Source organism: Telmatherina bonti (genome assembly GCF_933228915.1).
Source record: "Telmatherina bonti genome assembly, chromosome: 15".
NCBI classification, from domain to species: Eukaryota; Metazoa; Chordata; class Actinopteri; order Atheriniformes; family Telmatherinidae; genus Telmatherina; species Telmatherina bonti.
This window is the reverse complement of record NC_136613.1, coordinates 10,538,046-10,565,531: the sequence shown is the minus strand read 5'-3', so window position 1 is coordinate 10,565,531 and position 27,486 is coordinate 10,538,046. Positions and strand designations below refer to the sequence as shown.

Sequence of the window (27,486 nt, the reverse complement as noted above, 5' to 3'; positions counted from 1 at the left end):
CAGCAAATGGTGTTCACAGACAGCGATTTCTGGAAGTGTCCCTGAGCCCATGCACCGACTTCCAGCTGAGGCTCATGCATGTTTTGAAAGCAATGCTGGCAGTGGGCCTGGCGTCCACAAGTGTCCAGTTTTGACCTCTGTCCTTGTCCCTTGATGCAAAGACATTCCCTCTGATTCTGTGAATCTTTGATATTATTTCCTGTATATGGTGGGATTCTCAAAGTTTTCAGTTTTATATTGACAAAACATTTTTCTGAAATTGGACTGAAATTCTTTTTTTTTTTTTTTTAATACCCAGTCACATTACTGATCTGTTGCCAGTCAACCTCTAGCTGTTTTTATTTAATTCTTTATTTTTTACCTTTTGTTGCTCCTGTTGAAACATTTTTGAGAGGCTTTGCTGCCATCATATTTTAAATGTGCAAATTTTTTCCATGAAATGGTAAAATGTCTCAGTTTCAGTATCTAATATACTGCTTACAGTACACAGTTTACAGAAATACAATGTGTTTCAAGAGCCAGATGTACTCACATTTATAGCAGTTTTTCAGCTCAAACTTCTGGAGCATGAAGTAAAGTGTTCAGAGAAAGTGCTTGTCAAGACTTGCATGTTGTCCTTTGGAGACCTCACTTGTCCTCCTAACTCTTATCAAGCCTCTAAATCAGTTTGGCCTGAAATTGCTGTCTTCCAGAAAAGATCAGAAGAACTAGGATTTATTTTCTTAGGTCTGGAAGAAGTCCCGAGCTCTGAAGCATTTTTAGTCTCTTTGTCTCTTAGAAGATGGTACAGAATCTCTTTTTTTTTCTTTTTCTTATTCTTACCCACCACTCTAACTCCCTGTGACTAAATCTGGGATTTCAGACCAAATGCCTCAACACAAAGACCTGAATCCAGCATCTAATAAGGTTTTGTTCAATTCATAATTATGTTGCAAATGTTATTTGGGAAAGTTTTATCAAGATGATGCAAAAAAAATGTTTTATTCTGAGCAGCTTTTGTAACAGGTGAAAGTGGTGCAGGACCCAAATGCAGGCCACAGAAATGCAGAAGGCAGTTGGGATGCAGCAAATTGTGTTTTAACCCAACAGAAGGACAATAAGGCAACTACATCAATGAACAGCAAATGAAAACTGAAACCAAGTGGTGTATGCACATAGAAAGCACAACAAGACACAGGTGGATTGAATGAACTAAATGAAACCAGGTGAACTAATGAACAGGAAAGGGAAGCTAAACCAAACACACAGGGGAGGAAAACTACAAAATAAAACAGGAAACCAGGCTAAACACTACATATCCCCACAATAGAACATTAAAAACATAACAGCTAGTCCATGTTATGTCATAGTACACAAAACTACACATCAGTTTAACTGAACCCGTTTAATTTTCTCTAACGACACATAATAAAGTTGTCTCACATTTCAGAAGGTGTAAGGTTAAACGGATCCCACATTCATGGATATCTGTCAATAATGCAAGATGTTAATCCTCCAGTTTGGCTGCATGATGACTTTAGTCATCAGTTGTGCAAAGAAATGTGTAACATGAGTTTTATGGGACATGTTTACATGATGCAGCTAAGTAGTGTTTGTTTTGCAGTGCAACCAGGCCAACCAACGACCAACATCGAGCCAACGTAGCCGCCGTAACCTACCTGTTGATCATAATGTCACCCGCACTGGAAAGTATGAAGCGTCCAGATCTGAAGGTTTTTGGTGAGTTAGCGATATTTTCTCATTGTTTTGACATCTTTATAAATAAATGAGTCAATCTGACTGCCTGTTTCTTGTTGAAAATGTGGCAATGGCTTCCACCGAAGACAAACAAAAGCTCAGAGAAGCAATGACAAAGCCAAAGAAAATATTCCTATGCTGTGTTGTTGGGAAAATCACGTTGGAATTGCTTCTAGAAATCATCCATGAATTAAACAAACATTTGAGAAATTAGTTTTTAAAATCTGTTATGAAGTTGTAAATGTGTCCAAGAACTTAAAACAGGATTTGACATGGGAAAATGTGCATGAAGAACAAAGAGAATGTCCTGTTGAGACTTTTTTAGTTTCAGCAAAAGGCTTGAACATGTCTTTAAGTTAAACATGGTCTAGCTTAAGCATAGCTGGATGTCTGACATTACCTTTGTTTCTAGGTCTTTGTTTTAGAGACATATTAACTCCAAAAGTATTGAGATATCTGCTTTTAGACAAACTATCCCCTCAGTTAGGAGCATGAAATAACCACAAAATGGTTTGGCATGCTAGTGTGATAATAGTTTCCATCTTTGGATATATGGGACCAAGCCCATGCCATAATCCCCCCCTCCACCAAACTTTACACTTGACACTTTGTAGTCAGTCAGGTACTATTTAGGGACATACATTTTGTAACTTAAACACACAGATCGTGACTCCTGTATCCATATTTGTAAGTGTGACAAGTACAAATAAAATATAAAAGTACCGATCAATTCTGGAATTCAGAAAATAAATGTAAGTCAGAAAGCACAAGTAAATTTTACATTGATAAACACAAGCCACAGATTACAAGTTTGAAAGTTAAGTACAAAACATTCATTCATTCATTACCTAAACCCCTTTGTCCGATTAAGAGTCACGGGGGAGCTGGAGCAATATGATGATTTATTGTTTGGATGATGGAAAATATCTATTGTTTTATATGAGGCTCTATCATTTAGGCCACAATAAGGTGCTTTAGTGTAGTATTTTGCATCAAGATGCACTTTATGGCATGCATGTACACTGCAATAAATTAACAAACATGGAGAAATATGGTAGCAGACATGTTTCAGAGCAGAGTAATTCACTAAAAGATGACCAGCCAACCAAAACTGATGAGCTTGTTCATAGAAGAGGGGAAATATCTGTTGCATGGATGCGGTTTGGATCTAACAGGGCTGACGTGGAAACGACAACAGACTTGCTCACAGTCCCAACAATGAACTCCGACACAACTAACTTATTTTATCACCTGCACAAGAATCAGGATAAAGAATACAGAATAAAGAATAGATTCAACGAGCAAAAGCCACAAAAGCAGAGTCAAATGGAGGCAAAAGCTCATAATAAACTCCAGACATAAACACTGTAACAGGTATTTCCCCCAGATGGAAGGAGATCACTGCTGCCGTTATGAAGCACATCTGACACATAACTGATGACTCACATAAAATTACACAAACAATTTTATATCGTTATGTATATCGTTATGGGGATATGAAATGAGCTATATCGCCCAGCCCTAGCCCAGCAGTCTTTGGGCAAAAGGCCCTGGATATACCCTGGACAGGTCACCAGTACAAAACATTTGATTTATATTTTACACACCAACTCAAAAGCCAATAAGATTTAAACTGAAAGCAATCACAGAGAGAAGAGGACGGAGGTCCTCTGTGTTCACCTCTAAACTTTGTCTGGCAAAGTAAGAGTACAGCTGTCTGATCAAGGCCAGAACAACTCTAAAATCTACGGTCAGTTTGATCAGATTTTTCCAACAGATTTAAAATGAGAATATTTTCACAGTGAGGTGATAAATTTCATGCACATTTTTTAAAATTTATTTTATGAAAACTATTTGGTCAGGAGCGGAAATCCACATCACAGTCCAATCTAAGAACAATGACATTCTCTTTGCATCGCAGATGTCTTTTCCTCAGTCTCTAGTTGCTTCTTAACCTCATGACATTTTCCAAGGAAGTCAAAGGAAAGATGATATTTCTGATTGTAATGCCAGACTTGCCACAATCTGTGCAACAATAATAGATGTCACTTCTTGTTGGTTTAATGATGGAACATTTCCTACTTAAAGTATTGTGGACTTTCCTGAAATATAATGCTCGATTATGGCCTGCATCTGAGTATGAACCAGAAGTCACGTTTACTTTCATTTGTGATGAAGTTTAATTCTTATTGCTCGGTGGGCGGGTCCTACCTCCGCAATGTTGGCAGTGTCATGCGCGTTGTCTCGCCCGGAAAATACAAATATGGACAAAGAGGTGGAGCTGAGAGAGGAGCCGTGAGAGTCATGATGGATGATTGACATTGAGCGAACTCCGAGCTAAAAGCTAACTGAGCTAACCCCGAGATAACAGGAGCTAACCAGCTAACGGAGGTAAGCGGGCTAAAGCTAAGTCATGTTGTTAACCGGCTAAAAACCGCGGCTGTTCTACGTTCTTCTTACTTGATTGGTACCTGTCAATCAAAAGGACCCGCCCCTAAATATGCCAAACTTCGAGATTAAATTACTTTTAAACGGGCGAGTTAGAAAAAAATTCACTCCCCCAACAGTTGTCATGAAGGTAAACCTGACCTATTAAACCTAAAATGGATTTTTGTACCAGGCTGAAAACATGTTTATTTCTGCCGTGAAGTTGGCCTTTTTAACATAGGAGTCTATGGGGATTTGCTCTGTTTTGGAGCCCCTAGTGGATGAAGGGGGAACTGCAGTTTTACGCACTTCCGCATAGGCTTCACTTTTCACCGCCAGAGGTTGCCGCTTGGAAAAAATACAGGACAAGCCTCCAAAAGTTTGTAAAATATATCGGAGACTGGTCCAGGTAAAGGAATCATTCCAGATACTATGAACCAGAATATGAAAAAAATAGGGGCCCTTTTGAATTTTCATCAAAGAAAGAGAACAAATAATTACAATTTGAGGAGAACTGTGGCCCATGGCGGAGGTTTGCGCTCTCCGAGTGCCTTTCTAGTTCCTAAATACAACACGTTCTGTAAAGATAACAAACTCAAACATGGTCCAGAGTAGTTTCAGAAGAACAACATTTATTAAAAAAATCACTGATTTTCTTTTTGTGAACGTTACACATCAGATGTACACAATATACAAAGGGTGCGTTTGATAGCAAATATACTTTCTATTAAAGACAGCAGCAGAATTGGCATGTACAAAAATACACATTATATTTTTTCACACAACATATAACAAAACAACATCATATAATTATATATTTTTTATATATATATATATATATATATATATATATATATATATATATATATATATATATATTTTTTTTTTATATATATATATATATATATATATATATCTGTATCATAAATATGCAGAATATACAGGCTCAATACATTTTATGGTAGTGGAGATAATTAGAATAAAAAGAGGATAAAAAATTTTTAAGACAGCACTGAAGATGACAATGTCGTTATTCTGTGAGAACAGTTATGCAAAATAACACTGTTTATTAATTATTGTGCTACTAATAAATCAGTAATTGTACTTTTCATTAGATGAATACTCAGTGAGATAAGGTCATTAATGAAGTTGTGTAAAAATAAACACTGCCATGTTCGCATCACAGACAAAAAGGATCAAATTATGGACAAAACATGAAATACTGGCGACACACACACACACACACACACACACACACACACACACACACACACACACACACACACACACACACACACACACACACACACACAGATAAGAGTTTCTTACTGAAAATAATGAAGTGCTTTAACAGCTAAATGTTTCAGCCTCACCGGCAAAGGTTTTCTCACAATTTTCCATAAGAAAATCCCATCATAATCAATCTTCTGGCTTTCTTCCACACAAACACACACATGGCGACAGCCTTCCCTCCACCTCCAGTCACTCAGACGCAAACCAGCACTGCTCAGACAGAGGGGTATGTGGAAAGAAAATAATAACCAGCTCCGCTGATGCACCGATTCACTCTAGGAAAAAGGAATAATTCCTGTAATAAAAGCATCTGGGTTAAAAAATAAATAAATAAAAATGTTGGCGGGGGGGTGCAAAGTCGGTCCTCGAGGGCCACCATCCTGCAGGTTATGGACATTTCCTGCTGCAGCGCACCTGAATCAGATTAATGGATCAACATGCATGAGCAGAATTAAATCAACTCACAAGAGCCATTTAATTTGAATGAGGTCTGTTGGAGCAGGAAGACACCTAAAACCCGAATGACTGCAGCCTTTGAGCACCAGAGCTGGACCACCATGGTTTAAAGGAATAAGTATGTACAAGAACATCGATGTTCTAACTTTCCTCTCGCAGCAGCACAGAGGAAAACACTGCAGGTGTCTACATTTTCAAGCAGATTGAGCTCAATGTTTTTACTGTTTTAAAGCCGTTAAACAAGCCAGTTGTGTGTTTTCTACTGGCGTTAGGAGCTGTAAAAATCTACTTTTATACACACTTTACAAGTTTCCACCGTTAAAAAGACTCTTTGTCCTTTTTTTTTTTATTATTTCTGGAAAACTCTTCCAGGGTTTCTCTGTGTGCTGAAGATGCAAAATGACATTCAGAGGGAAAATAAGGATAAAAGGAAAATGACTTTAACTAAAGCACAAGTTAAATAATTTAGTTATCAAATTTGTCTGTTTTTCAACTTCTTGGGGGAGAACTGTAAATTACTTGAGGGTTTTTGGTGCAGCAATCTCTGAAGTTTTGTTGAGCACTATTTATGATGCAGCAAGCAGGGAAAAATCAGTACCTTTTTAATCTCTGAAATACCATTACAGTAATCCGCAACACTCCCCCCCCGCAATAAAAAAACAAGCATGTATAATGGTAGAATATATTCGCAACAATAAAAGCTGTATGGCAAATGAACATATCAGATTTAAGTCTGCCTCCTATTTACAATTTGTCTGTACAAAGTTTTTATTTACACATATGACTCTTCTGCAAAAAACAGCTGTTCAAAGTCCTCCAGCCGCGGGTCGCTGCACCGCCTGCTTTGCCACTCCTTCTTACTTTGCACAATAGCGAGTGCAACCTCCTGACTCCTCTGGCGGCAGGTGTCTGCATCCACCTGATTCTGCGAGGAAAAGTAGTCCCTTACGGCGCGGGTGGCGGAGGGAGACAGGCAGAGCTTCGTCTTGCCATGGCTGGGCCCCACATCTGGCGCTCTCAGTCTGTCCTGCGGCTGATGTTTAAGAGCACGAGACCTGTCCAAGGTGAGGCTCGTGGAAGGGTCAGAGTTCGCTAAGACCTTGGCAGGTTCAGACGCTCGGCGGGGAAGAGTCTTTCTCTCTTTATGACTTTCCACAGTCGGGGTTAGAGAGTGGGATTTTGGTCTCTGTAGGACCAGAGTGGTGGCGTTCTGTCCATAGAAAACGCCCTGTGGAGGCTGCACACACTCGCTCCCCAGCGGTGTCTTGGGGTTGTTATGGGAGGCTGGGTTCAGGCGCTTGTTGAAGACGCCGGTCTGGTCATTAAGCTGCCTCAGCTCTTTGACTGTCAGAGGTTTCTCTGCCCCCCTGTAGAAGGGAGAGCGGTGGCGTTGCAGCTGCAGCAGAGCCTGCTGATAGGACGGAGGGCTGCTAGATCTCTGCTGGCAGTTCTGATTCCTCACCGCAGCTTCCTGTGTAGCGGCACTGTGACCATTACTGGTTGGATAAGAGTTTCCATTTACGACAGGCAGGTCCTCTGTGCGTCCACCTTCAGGCTGCCGAAGCGACAGACTGCGGTCCTTCTTAAGCCACGTGTTAGGGTGGAGGCCATGTGAGTGTGTGGTTTGGCTGGTCCGAGCAGGCGGGGCGGATTGCTGATAATGAGGCAGAGCTTCCCTCTGAGGAGGGGAGTTTCTGGGCGACTGCTGCAGCACTGCTCCATTCGTTGCGTAGTCAGTTGAGTACTGTGAAAAGGCGGAGTCTAAAGAGCTGAGGGAGGAGCCTGTTGGCGAGGTTGCCGGTGACGACAGACTGGAACAGCTGGCATCCAGTCGCAGTGGAGGCGGAGGTGCGTGTTTCACCTTCCTCCTCCCACCGCTCTGGAGTTTGGCTCCTCTCTTTTCATCTTTTCCGTCCTCTTTCAGCTGCAACCGGTTCAGGCCCTGCTCCAGAAAGACCTCGTCCTCCTCCTCCCCCCCCTCCATGGCAGCGTCATAGCTTGCCTTCCTCGCAGGGAGGTGGTGGTCCTCAGCATTAACGGGCATGTTGCTTGAGGATGGTGTGCTTGCTAAAGCCAAGGCAGGCTCTGAACTCCTCCTCAGCCTTCGGGGACCCTGGGATGAGCCGTTGGCCTGGCGGGTGCGAGGCTGCCGCACCGCGGGGCTGAACCTCCTCGGCCTTGCCAGAGGGGGGAGCTGCAGTAAGAGGTCTGCGTCAGGATCCGGATCCGGATCACCATCGCTGAGGGTTATGACAGAGTCGCGGCTGCGGCTGTCAGGCTTATCTTTATCACAAAGCGGCAGCTGTTCCTGGTAGGGAGACTCCGGATCGTCGTTCAGCTCGTTCTCAAGACTGTCGTAGGATGAGTCGTTCATCTGGAAGGACGACACATCTGGGGCGGAAAGATCAAAGGATTAAAAAATTTTTCTGAAAGATAAAAAAAAAAAAAAAAAAGAAGATTCTGAGAGAAACCAAGATTGTTGACTGCAGCAGATGAATGAACAAAGTCTCAGTTATCTGCTGGAGATGTGGAGAACAGAGGACAAAGCATCATCCTGCTGTGCGCTCCTTGACCTCTGCTGGTTATTTACAGCACCGGGAGGAAAATTAGTGCGGCGCATGAATGAAGAGATTCAGTGGTGATTTAATCAGCACCTGTGACCTTGCCAGTCACTGAAATGACTGCAGGTCAATCTGCTGACCCCAATCAACAGGACTGAAGGAGCCAGACAGAGAGCCAGTCAGCCTCAACCCACCTCACTGAATGCAACTCATTTGTCAGAAAGGGAAGCTACGAGTCATTTTTCAGGTTCGTTTACAGTCTTATGTTGAAACGCTGATGTCTGAAATCAGTCAGTTTCCGGTCAAGTCTAAGCATTGACGTAACAATAACAAAAGTATGAATAAAATATTTGTTTCTGTCTTGTTTTGGTTATAATTTACATTCCAGGATTAATTGTTGCCCAGGTGCATCTCAAGGCTTTTTCTTGCTGCATCATTTTACAGCTTTATGCACCGCAACACATGCTGGATATCAACACACTGTTTTGAATGCACAAGATGGCTGATTTATTTATTTTTTTTTAAAAAAGCCAAAACAGATGTTATCGGAAGGTTGAGAGGTAAGAAAGAGAATGGACATTAGAGTGGACATCAGGCTGACTTTTACTGGCTGGAGAGAGCTCAGAGTCGAGCTAGGATGCAAGATGGATGCTGAATCAGCGTTCATTAGGAGCCAATCTTTGCCAAAGTTTAGTAGAACTACTTTTAGGGATGAACTTTTAACTTTTAACCCAGCCCATTTCCTCCACTTGGTCCTAACCATGTTTTTCCAGTATAAGTTACCCATTTTTTGGGGGGAATCATTGCGTTTCGGACCTCTAGCTATTCATATTACCCCCCTGTTAAGGTTCTATATAATAATTATTCCAGACACCTTACTTTTGGGGTACAGAAAAACCAACTTGTAGGCAGTAACTGGGACTGGGTACTGCTACCCTCTGTGTAATCTCCTCCTCATCTTTCAACTCTGTCCTTACCAGATCCATGATCGCTGCTGCTGCTCTTCTGGCTGAAGGCTCTGAAGAGCGAGGTGACGTCTCCCAGGATGCTGCTGCAGTTCTCGATGAGGAAGCGAACAAGTTCACACACCTGCAGGGAAAAAGCACCGCCTGGTTAAATTATAAAGTCATTCACATTAAAACACATTTGCCTTTTTATTATGCTCCCGCAGCTGCTGACACTTCTGTTTCTTTTACCGATTTGCAGTTGCATGACGTACTCTGCTTATGTAAAGGTTGTTGCATCAGTTCCTCAGGGAAGCAGCCAAAGTTCAGCAGGCATTTAGCCAACATGTAGTTTCTGAGAGTGTCGGCACAACCTGATGAATAAACTCACAAACTGCTGGATCAAACATTTAATACCTATGTGGAGTGTGTCTATTACTCTTGGAAGATGTTATCTTTATCCTACCTGGTACTGGATGTTCTTGTACAATTAAGAACAAAAAATGCTTCCATTTATCTTATAATTACAGAGCCTTATGGCATGTTTTTTTTATTTTTTATTTTGTTTTTTAAATTTTGTATTTAAACACAAGTTTATCAGAGATTTACCTCTCTTTAAACCACCGAATCATCCAGACAACTGGCTTTGATGAGGCTGCAACTAAATGCCAGTATATGTTTTACCCGAGGACTCCACTAGGGGACAACTCAGACCATATTACGAGATGGAAATAATAATTACCACTGACAACACAAACCTACATTCTTCATCAAGAACAATATAGTTGTTTAGTTTTAAAATGACATATCTGGTAGTCTTTCCTATGTATGGAAAAAAAGACCATATTGAACACAAATACACTTTGGTTTCCAACTTTCTGTAGAAAACTGAAATCAAATCATTGTTTAGTTAAAGTTTAATGAATTCAGTTGTGAGATAACTTAGATTTTCATTGCACTTTATCACCTGGATGCTACTTTAAAGCTATGACCCAAATACATTTGTAGCAGTGGTTTCAAATGGGTGTTAAAAATTGGTGGGATCTTTTTGGGTGATCATCTTTAGAAATGTTTATGCTGTGCTGACGTCAGCTTTCCAGGAGTATTTGCATTCCACGGTGACGGTGAAACTGCCGACCTCTCCATCTCCTGCAACTCCCTCCTCACTGTCCTGCGTAATGTCACGTTGAAATTATATGACAACGTTCACCTGAATGTCTATCACTGGAAATGTTTTTTTTTTTGTAGCTTCCTGGTTGGTGTACTACCTGTTTTGAAGAACACTTTTGTGCAGATATTTGGAGGTAAAGACAGAATCACATTTTCTGTTTACTTAAAAGAGTCGACATTCCAACAAGATTAAGTATTGAAACATGCCAACTGCGCTGTACGAGTACTATCAGCGCAGTTGGAATCTGTCTTCAAACAAATCCCAAAACTTGTCTGAAGACGCCGCCTTTTAAACTAAACAGACAAAATTCACTAAACACGGATGACGTCTTCCGTCACAAAATAGTCAGCAAACACCAGAGCTGCTTGGAAATACTGGAGACTTTCCAGCTGTGGAAAATTTCCACTAAAATCCACCCATCATGTTTATGTATTCGAGTTTTCTTTCGCTTCTCCCGCCATCTCTGTGCCTCTGTGACAAACATACATCATTTTTATTTTCTTCTCCGTATGCAAACAGAAAGGCCACATCTGTAAATGCTGCGCCAGCTCGCAACAACATCTGCATAATTTTACACATTTCAGCATGAAAGAGTAAAAACATTCTGCCATGTGCCATTGCTGGAGAAGAAAACCCTTTTTTTTCTCCCTAAAGAACTACAAGTCATTGTCTATTTGCTCACTTTTACCTGACAAATTATTGGGTAATGAGCTAGGCTCAGTTACAACTTAATGAGCTCCAGTAGTTTAGTTACACAGCTGTTGCTGCAGAACAAATGCAACTTGTTGCTCTTGGTCTTGTATATTCTGCTGCTGCATAAGCTCTACCCAGACTCCATATTTGTTAGTAAGTGCTGCACATGGCTCAGATATTACTTTAAATATTCATGAACTGATCTGCTTTCCATTGCCTGCAGCACACAGATATGAACACATGTGTCTCAACTGTTTAATCCCTCCTAAACTGTACTCAAACAATGGCTGACACTTAAGTCTGCAGCTTGACTATATGCAACATCTTCTTTACCATCTGCCTTCTCTAAAAGAAAATACACAAAGGCATCTCAGTGATTTGCTTGAGGGGGCGTGAAACCCATCAATCATCTTCACAAGACTAAGAGTGTTTTGGATTAAAGGGTAGATAACTTCAGTGACTGTTGCCTTTTTGTGACATCCATCTGCACAGTGACATTCCACTGTCTCATTCCCGAGCAAGAGTGTTTGCAAGCAAACATTTAATCGTGCTGTAAACGAGCCCTGTATGTTAATGGAGTTAAAATAAAAAGGCCTGGAACAGAAATAGGACAGGGATGGGTTGATCATGTGACTTGCAATGCAGCTACAAATGCGGGACACAAACTGGGAAATGTATGCAAGAAGCACATTGAATATTAGATTTTGTATGCCTATCATTAAATTAACTGTAAAAAGGGAATAAAAAGTCTATGTACAAGCAGAATATTGACTGTAAAGCTAGTTATTCCAGCTTATCAGTTAATCATGCAAGGTGCTTTAACCAACTTTCATTTTTTTTTTACCATTTTGAAACCGTAAAAGTGGAAAAAAAAAAAAAAAGATCAGAAATGTGTCACGTCTGTCTTTTATTCCACTTTGTCGCCTTCCCTGCCACTCCTTTCAATGGCTTCACCAGCATTCCTCCCTGTCAGTCAGTGAGGGCTGCTACGTGATGTTACAAAGCACTGTTGGAAAAAGCCTGTGGGCATCCAGGACACTTTCACCCATCTGTCCGTCAACAGTCAGTTCACAACTGTTCCTTCTTCTTCACCTAAGTAGGATGTTTTCTTAACATTGTTTTAAACCATTCAGAAAAAAAGAACAGGAAGTGTATCATCTGAATGCTATGTACCATTCACAAAATATTTGCCTGCTACACAAACACAACTGGAACCGTCACAGTATAAAATACTAGAGCAGGACAGGAAGCACACACACACACACACACACACACACACACACACACACACACACACACACACACACACAGTTAGCGCATGTGTGAATATGCAGTTAGAGGTCTTTTTTTTTTTTCTTTTTAACCAGACCTAACCAGCATCACAGCATACAGTACAACAGCAATCTGCGTGCCATATTTTTGCCAGACAGATTTGCTCTGTCAAGGGAGACATGTCATATATATGGCTGCCCTTGATATTCTAAATATTTTTATTATTATTTCTATTGAAATCATCATTTGACTTGATATAGCAGCACTGGACCTGACATGGGAAAAGAAAAAGAGAAAAGAAAGAAAAGAAAATGAGAAGAAAGAAAAAACAAGGAAAGAGAAAAGATAAAGAAAGAAGAGAACAGAGCGTCCAAGCTGCTAAAAACACGGTGTTCGCAAAGACAATAAAATCTACTACAGTGTTGCAGTACAACAAGATATAAAGTGGAGTAATAACAATATGCAGAGGTGATTTCTCAGGGTGAGGACCACCTCTCGGTTTCAGTCATGTTTGGAAGTCAGGTGAACTTAAAAGAGCAAAACAAAAGTTAGGGTTTGGTTTGCGTTTTAGGAACCAGACATGAGCAGAAAACAAACTACACACAAACTAAAGCTGCGTTTACCTCAGAAGCTCCTACTTATCCAAGTGAAGACGAAAACATCCAAATTATATGATGCTTGGAAGAGAAAAGGACACTGGTCCAAAACCCAGTCCGCTAAAACTCTGCATTCACCAGACAAGGCTGAAGACCAGCCAACAAGTCCGACTGCATGGTGGAAGTTTTCAAATCTCACTTTGTTATTTTGTAAGATCCTCATTTTTTTGTGTTTTTTTTTTTCTTTCCCCAGAAAAATGCAGCCGAGGCTCAGAGCAGATATAAAAACATGCAGTATGGAAGCAGAAAAGCTTCATCAGGGGAGTATTTGTGAAACCAGATCTTTTTGGTATTTGTGGGTGTTGAGGATTTTTGTGCTGACAAGTATGAATGTGTGTGTGTGGACAAAAAAAGAAAAATGTGTGTTTGGTGACATGACTGTCCACACAGAAACACACACATGCTCAGTGTCAGGATTCTGTAGGAAATTCTTTGCATGTTTTCTCAATGAATCTCAACCATTTTAGTATGAACACACACATTTTCACACACATTTGGAAAAAATAGGCTAATTAGCCACCCACAGAGACGATTTGCAACACAAAAACTTTCCACATGGGCCACCGGTCAACAAGGTATGCGTGCTGGATTGTTCCTCCAGACTACATGATGGTTTGTGGTGGGCGAGGTGGCTTCTGCTGGCTGCAGCAGCTGCCTGGAGAAATAAGCCCTTTCAGGTTACGCTGGCTGACCAAGACATAGGGGAGAAAGTAAGGCGCTACTTTCAGACTCCCAGGAATCCACGAGTCTACAAGAAAACTATTCCAGCTCCTGTTCCGCCCATCGCTAAGCAGGTTCCTCCTGCTTTCATAATTCAAGACGTGCTGAATATATTTCCAGGCAATTATGTGAATGTTTCGGAAGAATATGGCTGAAAGTTTCTTAAGAAATATTATATAGACTGAACATATATGGAAAATGTGTTGTTTTTGTCACGTTGTTTGTGCGACTGTCGTATTTTCTCCCAAAAAGCCAGCTGAGGCAGAGTGCGAGCTCCTGGGGTCTGGTTCTGCTGGAGGTTTATTCTTGCTCTGTTCTGCATCCCGATCACGCTCAGGATGGGAACCAAACATGATTTATTGACTTTTTTCAGCTACATTATTCAGGAATTGGCGTATGTAAATAAAATTATCCTAAATTTGACTAAAGTGAACTGATCTGAACTCCAAAAAGGAGCAGGACTCTAAATAGACTAGAAGAAATTAGATGAAAACTGGATTAAATTGAAATTAAATTAATCATAAATTTGACTGAACTGGAATACTTACCCTGACTAAATGGGAATAAATTTGTTTATAATGAATTGGAATAAATTGGATAATTATAAATTAGATAAATCTGGAATAAACTAGATTAAAATAAACTCAAACAAAATAGATTAAATTGAAATTATTTGTATTCTAATGAATTAAACTGAACTGGGAGTTGATGCTTATAATGAAGTGAATTATATTGCAATTTGATTGTAATGAATGGATTATAAATGCAACTGAAGTGTGTGTGTGTGTGTGTGTGTGTGTGTGTGTGTGTGTGTGTGTGTGTGTGTGTGTGTGTGTGTGTGTGTGTACCTGTGTCAATGACACCTCAATATTAAAAAAAACATCTGTCTGCTTGGCTCTGTGGGTTTTATAAAACCTCACAGCACAAACACACTTTTCTGAACCGGTTAGTCTAATTAAGGGTCGTGGGGAGGCTGGAGCCAATCCCAACAATCATTGGCTGAGAGGCAGAGAACAGCCTGAACAGGGCGCTAGTCAATCCCAGTCCACCACAGAAAGACAAGCAACCATTCACACTCACTCCTAGAAGCAATTTAGAGCAACCAGTTAACCTAACATGCATGTCTTTGGACGGTGGGAGGAAGCCAGAGCACCCAGAGAGAACCCACACATACACCCCACAGAGAAAGGCCACTATTTCGAGCCTCCCACCAGCTGAGGCTCGAACCAGTGACCTTCTTGCTGTAAGGCCACAGTTAACCACTACACCACACCGTGCAGCCCACACACACCCATGCTATATAATTCCACTGAAATGATAAATTCCTCCGTCTCAGCAGCTCTCCTTCATGCAGAAGGAGGGCACATCAAACTACCCACACTGACATCTTTACAGCGAATAAAACCAAACATACTGAATATGCATGTTGGATATGTTTATATCCCAACATTTCAGTTTTTTCTGCCAATCTTTTTCTTCTTTCTGTCCAAAACACTTTAACATTCTTCTTCGTACCTTTTTCGTGGCTTCCCCTTCCATCTCAGGGGAGCTTGGGGCTGGAGGCCAAAGCATGCTGGGAGCAATACAGACAGACAGGTTGAAGGCGTTCATCTGGTTGTCGTGGGCGCTGCCTTGTATACAGTGCAGCACAGCGATCACGTGTCGCAGCAGCAGCAGATTCTCGCTGGGCAAGAGGTCCAGCAACCTGTGGCAGATAACACCCGTTATGGAGAGGAACACAGCTTTAGCTCAAAGTGAAGCCTTTTGTGTGTGTACTGTGAAATAATGAGCGGACAGGCAGGATTTCAACCTGAAATATGGATCATTTTAGGACTTAGAGCACTTACCTCTGGACAGCTGGCACCCTCTCCTCCCCTCCTTCCCCCTCCATCACGTCCATCCACTGGTCATACAGATCCACACACAGGATGCTGCCTGGGATGTTTCGCAGGAAGTCCTGTATGCAAAAGTGTCTTTTACTTTATGTTAAGATACTGTTAACAGATAAATTTCTTGATTAGTGTTACATTACAGTCCTGGTCTTTTTTTCTCTCTAGTTATTTCACTTGAAAAACATTCTCATCTTCAGCCAGGAATGTCTCTATATCCAGGTTACATACAGGAATACTAGACCTCCATTAACATACTAGACCTCTTTCTGTTGGAAAACCTTTGTTAGATGCTTTTGGAACAAATGCAGGCTCGATTCTGGAGCGTTTTTAATGGAAATGACTGATTTTCTAGCTTCTGACTTGTGTTTAACTGTCATCAGTTTAATCTTTATTTAATTTATGTGGTTCTGAGTGACTCTTTTGGCCTGCTAATGGATAAAAAAGTCAAATCCTTGATTAAAATGAACTTTTTAATAACTTTTGGTTAATTATATCATTTTTACATTGCATCATTTTGATATCAATTGTGCTCAAAAGGTGTTATTGCAAGCATATAATAGAAATAAGAGGAAAAATTAATGTGGAATTCAGACATTTTTTAAATCTTAAAACCATACTTTCACACAGTATCTTATAATTATAAAAAAGGGTAAATTTAAATTTTTACTTAATAAATTAATTCATCCTGAACCATTTTCTCTTAGGAAAAAAATAATCTAGGTTGGACTTTTTTAAAAAAAAAATTATAATTCACTAATTTTCTGACCCATTTCTGCAGAGCACAGAGGAAGATGATCATCTGTGTAATAAAAAAAAACCAAACAAAAAACACCTGAGCTGCTCCCTGGATGCCTTGCACAGCCGTGGCTCTTTGGCCTGGATCCTAAACAATGCTGCACCTTGTGAATGTGACTGGCCGCCTGCCTGGCTGCACGGAGGCAGATTATCCTGTCTGGTCTTAGATGACTTTGGACACACATCAGTCGTGGCTGCTTTCTGTTGTCTGGCTTTCAAACTGGTGAGATGGTGAAGATTTGTCTGTGTGTGTGTGTGTGTGTGTGTTTGTGGGCGTTACCTTGAGGACAGTGGCAATGACGAACACAGACTGGTGTGTGATCTCTGGGTCCTCGGTTCCGCTGTCCAGCCTGTCTCGAAGCTCCCGGCAGGCTTTTGCACCGGCTGACCGCCTGAAGATGCCTCTGGTGTAAGACCCCTCCAGGTATAGAAACACCAGCATGTCCTGGAGGAAAGACAAAAAGACCATTAACAGTCAGTAATCATGGGAAAGTAAAAAAAAACCACAAAAAAAAAAACAAAAAAAAAAACCTCCTCAGACAAATGAGAAAAAAGGCTGAAATTAAGTCACATTTAAAATAGAAATGGTCCCATATTTTTGCAAAAGCTTCAATATAATTGCTTTTGTTAATGCAAACACAGTCCACCCAAAAATCTTCCTGTGACCCATTAAGAGGAGGTCCTACTACTGGCCCAAGTGATCTCCAATCAGCTCACCATAACAGGCTTAGGAAGACCTTGATCTGGAGAGCAGATGGAGCTCAGGGGTCGCCCAAACAGCCGTCCCTGAGTCGGGGAGATCAGTGTCGGGGACACAGGCACACCATCGAGCTGCGTGCTGGAACCTCTCCAGAAAGGCCAGTTGATCAATGACCTTTTTCTCTTGAAAGACTTCTGCTGACCAGGCTCTGTGGGGGGGAGGACGAGATGAGCTGTGTTTTCTGTTGCTGTTTCAGTGATAAATGTTGAATAGCAGAATGAACATCGAACAAATCCTACATCACTCCATAAATGCAGCCTCAAATATGGTTTTATAACATTTTTATATCATATTCTACCAAACCTGAGAAAAAAAGCTCTGACATGTGTTTTTTTGACAATTTGTACTAGGGGTGTAAGAAAATATTGATATATGAAAATATCGCAATATTTTGTGAGACAATATTATACCAATATTCAAAAGCACTGAATCAATTGTTATCAAACAACTGATCTTTACTGACGAGGCAGATTTTCATGTCTTTATTCATCTTATACATAAAGATGAGCGTTTTTTATTTATTCTGCTGTGGAATGTAGATCATCTGTTCTTACTCAGTAAGTTGATGCCAAGCATGCAACAGTGTTCAGTGTTTACTAGTAGTAAAGAAAACGGTGGCCTGTACTGTGGTACATACAGTATGGTATCGCCAGATTCTTGCCAATACACACCCCTGAATATGTGCTGCTCAGTGAGCGTTTCGGATATGAGGGTTAAAGTCACTCCAGAAAGCTTATCAAGCCTCTTCTAATCATACATCTGCTCAACTTCAGACGAAGCTGTAACTCAGAAGTGGAGGGTTTCAACTCTTTTTGCTCTTGCTCAATAAGTTCTAGATGTTATGTTGGCATTAGATAGAAGCCAGATGAGCCAAAGTTCTTAATTTCAGCTCCTTATAACGTAAACAACAATGCAAAGGAGATGAAGGATCTGAAAGTTCAGACTCAGATATGCGGGTTACGGTATTCTCAGCACTGTTGTTAACCGGACAGCTATCGTTACGTTCTGTGGCGCAACAACATTGGCCATTTTGACATGTGACTTCAGTCAGACTGTGGCTAAAAGAGAGGTCTGGAGCTCACCAGCTGCTCGCGGTCCAGCTGGAGATGAGAAAAATAAGGATCCGAGAATGCAATTGTTTGCATGTGTGTATTCTCTAAGGGTTATTGACCGCATCAGATCCTGAAAGAGGCCAACCATGATCATTCCACATCTAATAAAAAAATTTAACCTGTGAAATAGAGGTTCTGGGAAATGTTAGAAAAAGAAACTGCTGTTGAGTCCATTTCAACTGAAGCATGTCATAAACGTGTTATTATGACTTCAGAAAATGGTCAGTTAGTGACAAAAATATCTACAATGTAGCTATTAAGTCTTCTAATTTCTAATCCCCCCCCCCCCCCCCCCCCCCAAAAAAAAAAAAAAAAAAAAAAAAATCAACAAAGAGGGTAAATATTAATTTTGTCTGCAAAAATCTGTAATCTGAGTAAATATTAGAAACTAAATATCCAACAAATTTACTGATCTTTTAAAAGTCATTTAATTATTCCTGACTAACTAGCCAAATCTGCAATAAATCTTTCAAACACGCTATATTGGTGATTTGAATTAATAACATTAATATTAAGGGTGGGTTGTGATTTTTATCCAAGGGTGGGCCTCTACTAACAAACAATAGATTCTTTCACTGACGGAAGGGTCTTGTGGCCAAAAAAGCCCTCAGAAAACACACAGTATCGCTCGTATGAAGTTCATTATTTAACAACCTGTTGTGGCGTCATGCCTAAATACACTCTGGAGGAAAGTTCAACATTAACAAAGTTACTGGCCTGTTCTGGTTCTTCTCTGCATGCCTCACCATCCCTGACAAAAATACATGACCTCGCTGTACATCAGGTGTTAAGTCCATACAGCTCTGTATGCATGGCGTGGCTTTGGGGCAGGAGAACGAGGAAGCAACACCAATCATCTTATGTTAATGGTCTACATGAGAGGTATGGGCAGGTGAAAAATGTCATGTTTTCTTATGAAGAGGCATTAAAATACATCTGGCAAGACTGGTAAAGACAATTCAGATTTGATCTGCTGTGTGAAAGCTTCGAAGGGATGGTTTTTACACAAGAAGTAAGCTTAAAATGTCCTGCAAACAAAAGCTTGTTTTCCCCCCCTAATACGTCAGTGAACTTATGACAGGACCATTTAAAAAGGTGTGAAAGGGGGCTTCTGCTTGGCTACCGCCCAGTAAACCATGCATTCGTTAGCTTTGGGGCTCAGGGTGAGCAATTAGTCCTCTAAGGCCACCGGGCTGGTATGGAGTGATTACGTAAGACACTGTTATGCTTGAAGCAAAGGAATCTGAGGCGAAGCCTGTGGTTGGCAAAACTGGAGCCTCCTTGACTGGAAAACACACACTTTTTCTCCACAACTTGTTTTCCCCCCTAAAACCTCATGTCATCCTTTTTTCCATCCCATCCTCCGTATCCGCAGTTTGTCCTCATTCCTGTCCACTGTCATCTTGTTTTTCTTCCTTCCTCACCACCCACCGCCTCAGTTCCTTGCTTGAGCACCATCTTTTCGGTTTCTCCCTCTGCGAATTCCTCTTTCTCTATCAGCCAAGGTCGGCTGTTTCTTTTTCCTTCACCTCGGCTGGCCTTCAGACTTACTCAATAGCTGTGTCATCTCTTTTCACTTTCCATCTTCCTATTCTCACACTCGTCTGTCCCTGCTGGGGTTTCGTCCTCTTTGTCCGTCGGCTGTTTTTCTTACTCTGATACACAGTGTGTCCTGCCCCCTGCTGTAACCCCTCATCCGTTAAATTCTCCCTCCCTACTGTTCTCCTTGTTTCCTCGTCCACCTGTTGAGTCTTCCTCGACACCAGAGTAAGCCTATCACTGTCGAGTTTATGTAAGAGGAACAAACTCTGGGAAGTACTTTCTGTTCTGCATTAATACTTCTGTATCCTCATATTTCTTCTAGCGGTTTCAAAGAGAATTAGATTTATGAATGGATTCTGGACACGGTGACTGCATGCTTAGAAACCTCAGCTGTCATGTTAAAGGAAAACTCACATTCTTTACAGCTTTCTTTAGACGCACATAGTTCAGAAGCCTTTGTCGCTGTGGGAAGGTCCACAAGCAGAGAAGTACTGTAAATAGCGGTTGTGCATCTGTCTTGTCACAAGTCTCACCCAAAAGTTGTCACTTTTGAAGCTTAAAGGACATTTTGATTTTAAGATTTGGCTTCTGAAATACTCAGAAAAAATAAGGTTTATACTCCATTTTTACAGCAGAAGTTCTTTATTTTTATGTTTTATGAAGCTGCTGTTTTCTTATAGCGTCATGCGAATAGCTTACCTATCAGCTGTGATGACCCCAGGATAACCTTGTTGGGTCGGAGAATAAACTGGCACTGGGTGTCTGGAGGGAGGCACTGGTCCAGCAGCAGCACTCCTGGGCTGTCTGTGGGAGTCATCGGATCCCTCCCAACTCCTCCAGAACTGCTTCCGCCATCCCGAATGTGACTCATCTTAATGCTGAAGGGAAACTCGTGGCCTGAATGAAAGGTCATAGTCCAGAGGTTAGAGGTGGAGAGTCTGGTATGCACAGTGTGTGCATCGTGGACATGAAGCCAAAAGCAAGCAGGAGAAATTAGAGGCAATGCCGGCAAAAGGAAACGACAAAGCAGAAGTACTGAGCAGGAATAAGAAATACTGCCACTATAAAAGCATCTGCTCTGAAACGCTCCCAGATGTGGAGTTTTTGATGCTTGAACAGGAGTGACGCCCAGCTGTGGGCTATCTTTACATTAGTGCCGCTTGCTTTTTTCTTATTTTTAAAGAATACTCATTCAAGCAAGAAGAAATGAGCATTTCATTCAATTAAGTTATGAAGAATTTGCTTGGAGCTATAAGCATTAAATGTGTTTTCCTTAGTTTCTCAACTTAAAGCTCAGTTTAATGTTGTGCATGTTTATGATGGTGTTTTAATGACTTCTGGAGCTCACCAATGAGAGGATATGGAGGGTCGTCCTTACAGGAACTCACCCACAACCGGTGGTCTTTTACACAGCCCTAAACACACACACATAAAAAGACAAAAAGTTAAAGTCAAATGTTGCACGCATTTGCCTGTCGAGACACCTACATAAATGCATGAAAGGCTGGTTTTAAATTCTCCAACTAGCTACCGAGCTAAGTATCTTGTATCTAGCTCTGTTTTTTTTACCGATATGCCAAACTGCTGCAGAGCCATGCGGATGACATCAGTGGTGCTGTCAGTGTTGCTGACTGCAAGCGTCTTGGCCTGTTGGAAAAATGATGGAAATATGGATCATCATAAATATCCCCAGGGCTAGCAATGCTATGAATTATTTAAATAAGTGTTTTGGTGCTGAAAGAAATCAATTTTAAAAAAAAAGAAAACAAGAGGAAAAAAGAAAAAAAGTTTCGTACATATGCACAATTTCCAATGTCCTTGGCAAATATCTTCAGAGGGATGGTTTTTGGATCGTCCTTCTCTTTTCCCTCACTTATCCGACTGAATGCAGGAAGAAAAAAACAAAAAAAGACGCAATTGTAGAAACAATATGAAAAAGCTTATGCAGACATGATATACAAGATCATTAATCATGTAGCTCTCACAACAAATTAATCCCAACATTCATCAAATTCTTTCTGCACCAGATGTCACATCTGATTTGCAGTGAGATCTGAGATATGATGGTTAAAATAAAAACCACTGGAGGTTCAAGCAATAACTCACCTGTTGATTAGCACCAACCACTTGTCCTTCAGCTCTTCAGAACTGAAAAGTAGGAAAGAAAATGATAAAACATGATCAGATGCTTTGCTGTGTTACGCAAGTCTTGCTGTGTGAAACCGCAGACTTCACCCTGAGCTAAGAACGCATTCCTGCTCACAACAAAAATGCACGGAGCGTGCTTGATTTAAAAACACAAGCGTGTGTACCACCGAGACAGGTGCAAAAACACAGCACGGCATGTATGATTGCATTTATTTACGTTGCATGTTTGAGCTTGCAGTGCGTGTGTGCGCGCTTGTCTGCTCTAGTTTGATTGAGGTTTCGGCTGGGCTGCTCGATAAATAGGAACTGTCTTTGTGCTTGAAGGTTGGAGGATTTTGTGGCTGCATGTTTGGTTTGTAGTTCCTCTCTGTGATGTACTTCTGCACCTCAGAACATTGTGTACTCTTTTTAGAACTATACTGGTCTGACTCAGGGGAGGAGCGTCATGCTCATTGAGCTCGCCATGAATAAAAAAGCCATGTAGGCGCGGTTAATAAAGTTACATAAGAAGACATTAAGTTGCATTGAGCTGATCTTGCTTGATTAAATTAAAATGGTCTACGGAAAATGTGGCGATATTTCCACTTTCCAGACATTCCTCTTTTTAAATATGCTGTAAATTGGATCTGAGGGTGAACACATACCTGAACGTGGCCACACAGTTGCAGGTGGGCCAGCCCATAACGAAGCTCCTCTCAGGGTTCGTACTTCCCTCACACACCTCCTCCATGCAGTTAGCTGTCCACATCTCACACATTCGAACTTGGGCCTTAACTTTAAAATGAGTAGGAGACCTGCATTTGGAAACATTTGGAAACCCTTAAAGAACCATTTCATGTAGAAAGCAAATATTAAACTATCTAGCTATTTTAAGAGGTTAAACACCAGCGCACTCGCTAAATGTGTATTTATTCACCACAACATCTCTAATTATAGTGGAATAAGATCCAACGACGCATATTTGGCACACAAACACACACTTTCTGCCATGATAGTATTATAAAAAGGCAGAAAAACACAAAATACATCACTTAACCTCCCTTCCCTGCTATTGGTGTCTTCCAAATGTACGTTCCTCTAACTCAGCCTGTGTCCAGCCACATTTTTTTAAAGCCAATTATAGCGTATATTCTTTCTACTGGAAGGGTCAGCTCCACCCACTGGCACATGACTCCCTGAACACACCACAGACATCCTGATGTGTGTGCACTGAGGCTTTTGTGTGTACAGTCACTGCATAAGTACACAGTCCGTATGTTGATGTTTGTGTGTGTGGACTTCAAAAATGGCCATGTGCTCTTTAAGTTTCTATTTTTGAGTGTGTGTGTTGTAGTTTGTGGGTGGGGAGCCCCATACTGCAGGCAAAAAGCAGCTAGGTCGGTGGGGGCTTTGATCTTGGCCAGGCTTCATATGGATTTAATTGGCTGGGAAATAATTATACACTGGGGTGGGGGGGGGAAGAAGTGGGAGTCAGAGTACAGCTCAACCATCAGACTAAATCTGAGAAATAACCTAAATATTTTCAGTTTTGTTACTTTTTTCCTGCTGATTTCTCCTTGTCTTTTTTTTTTTTTCCTGTAGGAAACAAACAGCGGGGGAGGGAGACTCACTTCGCCTTGGCGACGAGCATCGTGTCAGTGAAGAGGAAGAGGTGTCTCTCTTGGGTCTGCAAGCCGGTCTTCAACTGTGTTTGGGCGTGACCCAGGAACAAGCGGCCTGGACACTCAGCCAGGAAGGCCTGGACGAGGGGGGACGACTCGGGGCTGGCTGGCATCAGGCAGCTTTCCCTGGAGGACAAAACCAAGACAACACAGGCACACAATGAAATATCGATCCCCAATGGAGAAATGTGTCTCCTGGGTGTATTTGGAGGTATGCGCTGGAGCAGCATGTGTTCAGAAATATGGGCTCGGCCAAAATTCTTTACAGAGAAATTTTTCGTGAAGCGGAGCAGTGCGCTCCAGAATGGTTCACAGCAGCTTGTTGGTGACCTGCGACAGAAATATGAAGGTGCTGGAAAATATGAAACTACATAACAAGCATGTGCAATGTTTCTTACGAAAACCCCTCTGTTGGGACAGAAAGAGAGAACCGAGGCAACAGTTTCTAGCCTTAACAAGGTGCTTCTTCTAATAACAATAAACTTTCTCTACTGGCCGTTTTAGGAGCATAATTCAACTCCAAACTGCATTTTCATGTGATTGAAACAATCCGGCTTTAACTTTAATTACAATAGTAAAGTGTTTAGACATAAATGGCATGTGTTCCCTGCAGCTTGTGAAGAAACTCGCTAAACCTACCAGATTAACCTCCAACTTTATCTGTGGGGCTTTATGGTGGCCACAAGATTATAACGTCACCGTACACACTTTTATTGGGGAGTCATATGTTCCCTTTAATTCGACTGTTTTCGCTGTGGAGGAGGTCTTTGCCAAATTGTTTAAGAGTGTGACATAACCCAACTGAACGCTGGAGGCCTGTGGAGTGGTGAACCAAACTTGGAAAGGCCCACAGGCAGCCTAAAACGTCCAAACAGCTAACAGAGGCTCAAAAAGCTGAGTTTTCACCGCATTATTTCCTTACTTGTTACAGTGGCGACCACGCATGCCATCAGGCATCTGAGTGAAACAAACGCTGCACTTTTAAACCTGTTCTGCAATTGTTTGGCCACAAATCATGAGTTATGTTGCATAAGCCAGTTGGAGAAGTCTGTTAGGCATTATTTGCATGTTTGGGATGAGCACAAAGACGGTTCTGGAAAGTTAAACTGTCAGAAAGATGAAATGGAAACGCTGAAGCTGTTGCCTTTCAGTAAAGCAACTTCCGATCAGAACAAGTTTTACTTTTATGCGTGTTTGTTAACCGTGATTTTAACTGAGAGTTTGCCTCAATGATGTATGGATGTAAACAAAGGGGATTTTTTTTTGTGGTGGAAAAGGAAATAATTTGAGTGCTCCATCCTTTCCTGTTTATTTGTCAGAACCAGATAAAACATAAATACCCACTTGGAGACACATTTTCTATCTCTGCTTCTGCCTCTTTCAAGCACACACACTCTGCTCCTAATTCCATGAATCGTTCCCTAAATAGTTTTCACTTTTCATTTCTAAGTTACAAGTACTTATAGGACACATGCTATTCTCCAGTGGCAAAGCACCGAGGAGCTGTCCAGGTTTCGCTAAGAAGCCAATTCTTTCATGCACCATATTGCTTCCAGCCACGTTGCGTAAGCGATTGCTTGCATAATGATTTGGTGTGTTTCCTTGTTTTGTTAAATGCCTTTGTGTGTCATCCAAAAATAAACCCAAAGGGAGCTTAGAGAATTCAGTTCAATTAAACAAAGGTTGCCAATTAAGCAGGGGTTCAGAGGAACATGTCGCCCTGCAGGAGCAGCAGCAGCTGTGAAACTTTGCACTACTTATTTCCTATCACGCTGCAATGCTGGGAAACGCAGTATCTGCAAAACCTTTAAATCTTGTATTTAAGCTCACAAAATATATCCAAGTGAATTTAAAATTTCTATTTGAATTGGCAGCAAGTTTGTTGCATGACTGGGTAAAAAAAAAAAAAAAAGAGATAAATGAAGATGGGAAAGGGTTCATCAAGCGGTGGAAGACTGTGACTACTGTTACAAAAATAAACCAAAAAAAAAAAAGAGAGAAAAAAAAACTGAAAGAATTTCTTGATTTCATCATCTAAAGCACTTAATATCATTAAAAAATTCTGCACACATTAGGCAAGTATGAACTTCATTACTGGAAGGCCGTGAGGTTCGGACGGCGCCGCATCACAAACTGGCACGACATCTTTGTTGGTGCAAAGAAAGTTCATCTATGGATTAGGAAAAGTACGATAAGACTCACAAAGTCCAATCAAACTAAACATTTCCATCCAGGAAATGTCTTTTTCCAGATGTTTGGAGGCTTGTCTTGCTGATTTCAGCCAAACCACATTCTCCAGTTATATACCACATCTGGTGTGTAGCAGCAGTTCTGCTGTTTAATTAACATTTTGGGAATTACGAATAAAAATGTGACAAAAATTCCAAACTGATGTGGAAATCCAAAAAATAAAATAAAATAAAAGACTCAAAAACAACAGAACACATGCGCATGTTTCAACTTTTCATGAACGTATTGCTGAAATTGCATTTGAAAAAAAAAAAAAAAAGCTTTACTAGTAAAAAAAAATAAATAAATAAAATGTAAGCTCTTTCTACAAGGCAGAAAAGTTCAGATTAGAGTGAAGAAACATGCATTTTAGGAATATAACAGGAAAGAAAAGGAAAAACAAACCTGCAGGATTACACTGAAGGATTCTTGATTAAGTTGCGCTGGGATTAACGTCACCGCGTGAAGCCTCAAAATTTTCATCAGCACATGCTCCTTTGTTCTTTGTTGTCAGTGCAAATCCTTAAAACACTCCTGTCATCACCCCCCATCCCACCTCACACACACACACGAACAAACACACACACACACACAGACAAACTTGTAAAGCCCCTTTCACATCGCGCTGCTCGCCAGAAAGACAACATCGTCCGTATTCACCACACATCGTCAGACTGACAGCTGAGCCGGCCACCCTTTGAATCTGATGGATGAACAGCTAATGTCTCCATTGTACATCATGTGATGTTGATAAATTGAGCACCCGCCCCGCCTGCACATACATGGCCACCTTTGTGGAGGATTGTTGACTTTTTGGAACACAATATAGGGCCAGTGTACAATGAACCGCACAACACTGCATACTAATCTACTCTCGGATGAATATTCAAGCAGCGCCGAGAGGATTTTTATCTGTTTTATCAGTGTAAATCACAAAGTCTGATCAATTTCAGCAACACAGACCAAATATTTGGGATGTCTGTCATCAGACAGCTGACTAGAGAAAAGCATTAAAAACCTGCAACAAAATGCTAAAAGCAAAGCCAGGGGAGATTCCGAACAGTTTGAGGAATGAACTAAATGAATGATTGATTTGAATAACAAAGACGTGGATCTGGTCTCATCGTTTTCGGAAGTTAGCAGGATTTTTCTCGTGGATCGACAACAAGTCGCTCATCAAGTAACACCAAATGAACTTAAATCAGCTGAAAACCTTCGAGGCTTGGGTGAGAATGACGAGTAAAGCCTGAGAACAGCTGGACAAACAGCTGTTAACGTCTCTTCTACTTATATTAAACAGGTTTCTTTCGCTTTTTCATGAATAATTTCCCCTTTTTCTCCTTGTACAGTTTCAGTTTAATAAGTCTGTGTGATATTTAGACTTCAGCATCTTATTTCTCCCTTTAAACCATGAAGA

At 41.0% G+C, this 27,486-nt stretch overlaps 1 protein-coding gene across 1 annotated transcript in view; it reads right to left on the bottom strand.

Moving 5' to 3' along the window:
• Nucleotides 1–6,546: 6,546 nt before the first annotated feature.
• The window catches only part of arhgap20 (Rho GTPase activating protein 20), a gene marked incomplete at its 5' end in the record, with an annotated part of 55,479 nt that continues 34,539 nt past the window's right edge, over nucleotides 6,547–27,486 (bottom strand). Inside the window, 13 exons of the mRNA XM_079254825.1 lie at nucleotides 6,547–8,304; nucleotides 9,452–9,563; nucleotides 15,446–15,635; nucleotides 15,778–15,887; nucleotides 16,898–17,062; nucleotides 17,335–17,525; nucleotides 20,731–20,928; nucleotides 21,380–21,446; nucleotides 21,601–21,678; nucleotides 21,828–21,912; nucleotides 22,138–22,179; nucleotides 22,824–22,973; nucleotides 23,790–23,966. Of these exons, the coding sequence (XP_079110951.1) occupies nucleotides 6,686–8,304; nucleotides 9,452–9,563; nucleotides 15,446–15,635; nucleotides 15,778–15,887; nucleotides 16,898–17,062; nucleotides 17,335–17,525; nucleotides 20,731–20,928; nucleotides 21,380–21,446; nucleotides 21,601–21,678; nucleotides 21,828–21,912; nucleotides 22,138–22,179; nucleotides 22,824–22,973; nucleotides 23,790–23,966 (3,184 nt within the window). The 3' untranslated portion in view covers nucleotides 6,547–6,685. The remainder of the gene's footprint in view (nucleotides 8,305–9,451; nucleotides 9,564–15,445; nucleotides 15,636–15,777; nucleotides 15,888–16,897; nucleotides 17,063–17,334; nucleotides 17,526–20,730; nucleotides 20,929–21,379; nucleotides 21,447–21,600; nucleotides 21,679–21,827; nucleotides 21,913–22,137; nucleotides 22,180–22,823; nucleotides 22,974–23,789; nucleotides 23,967–27,486) is intronic.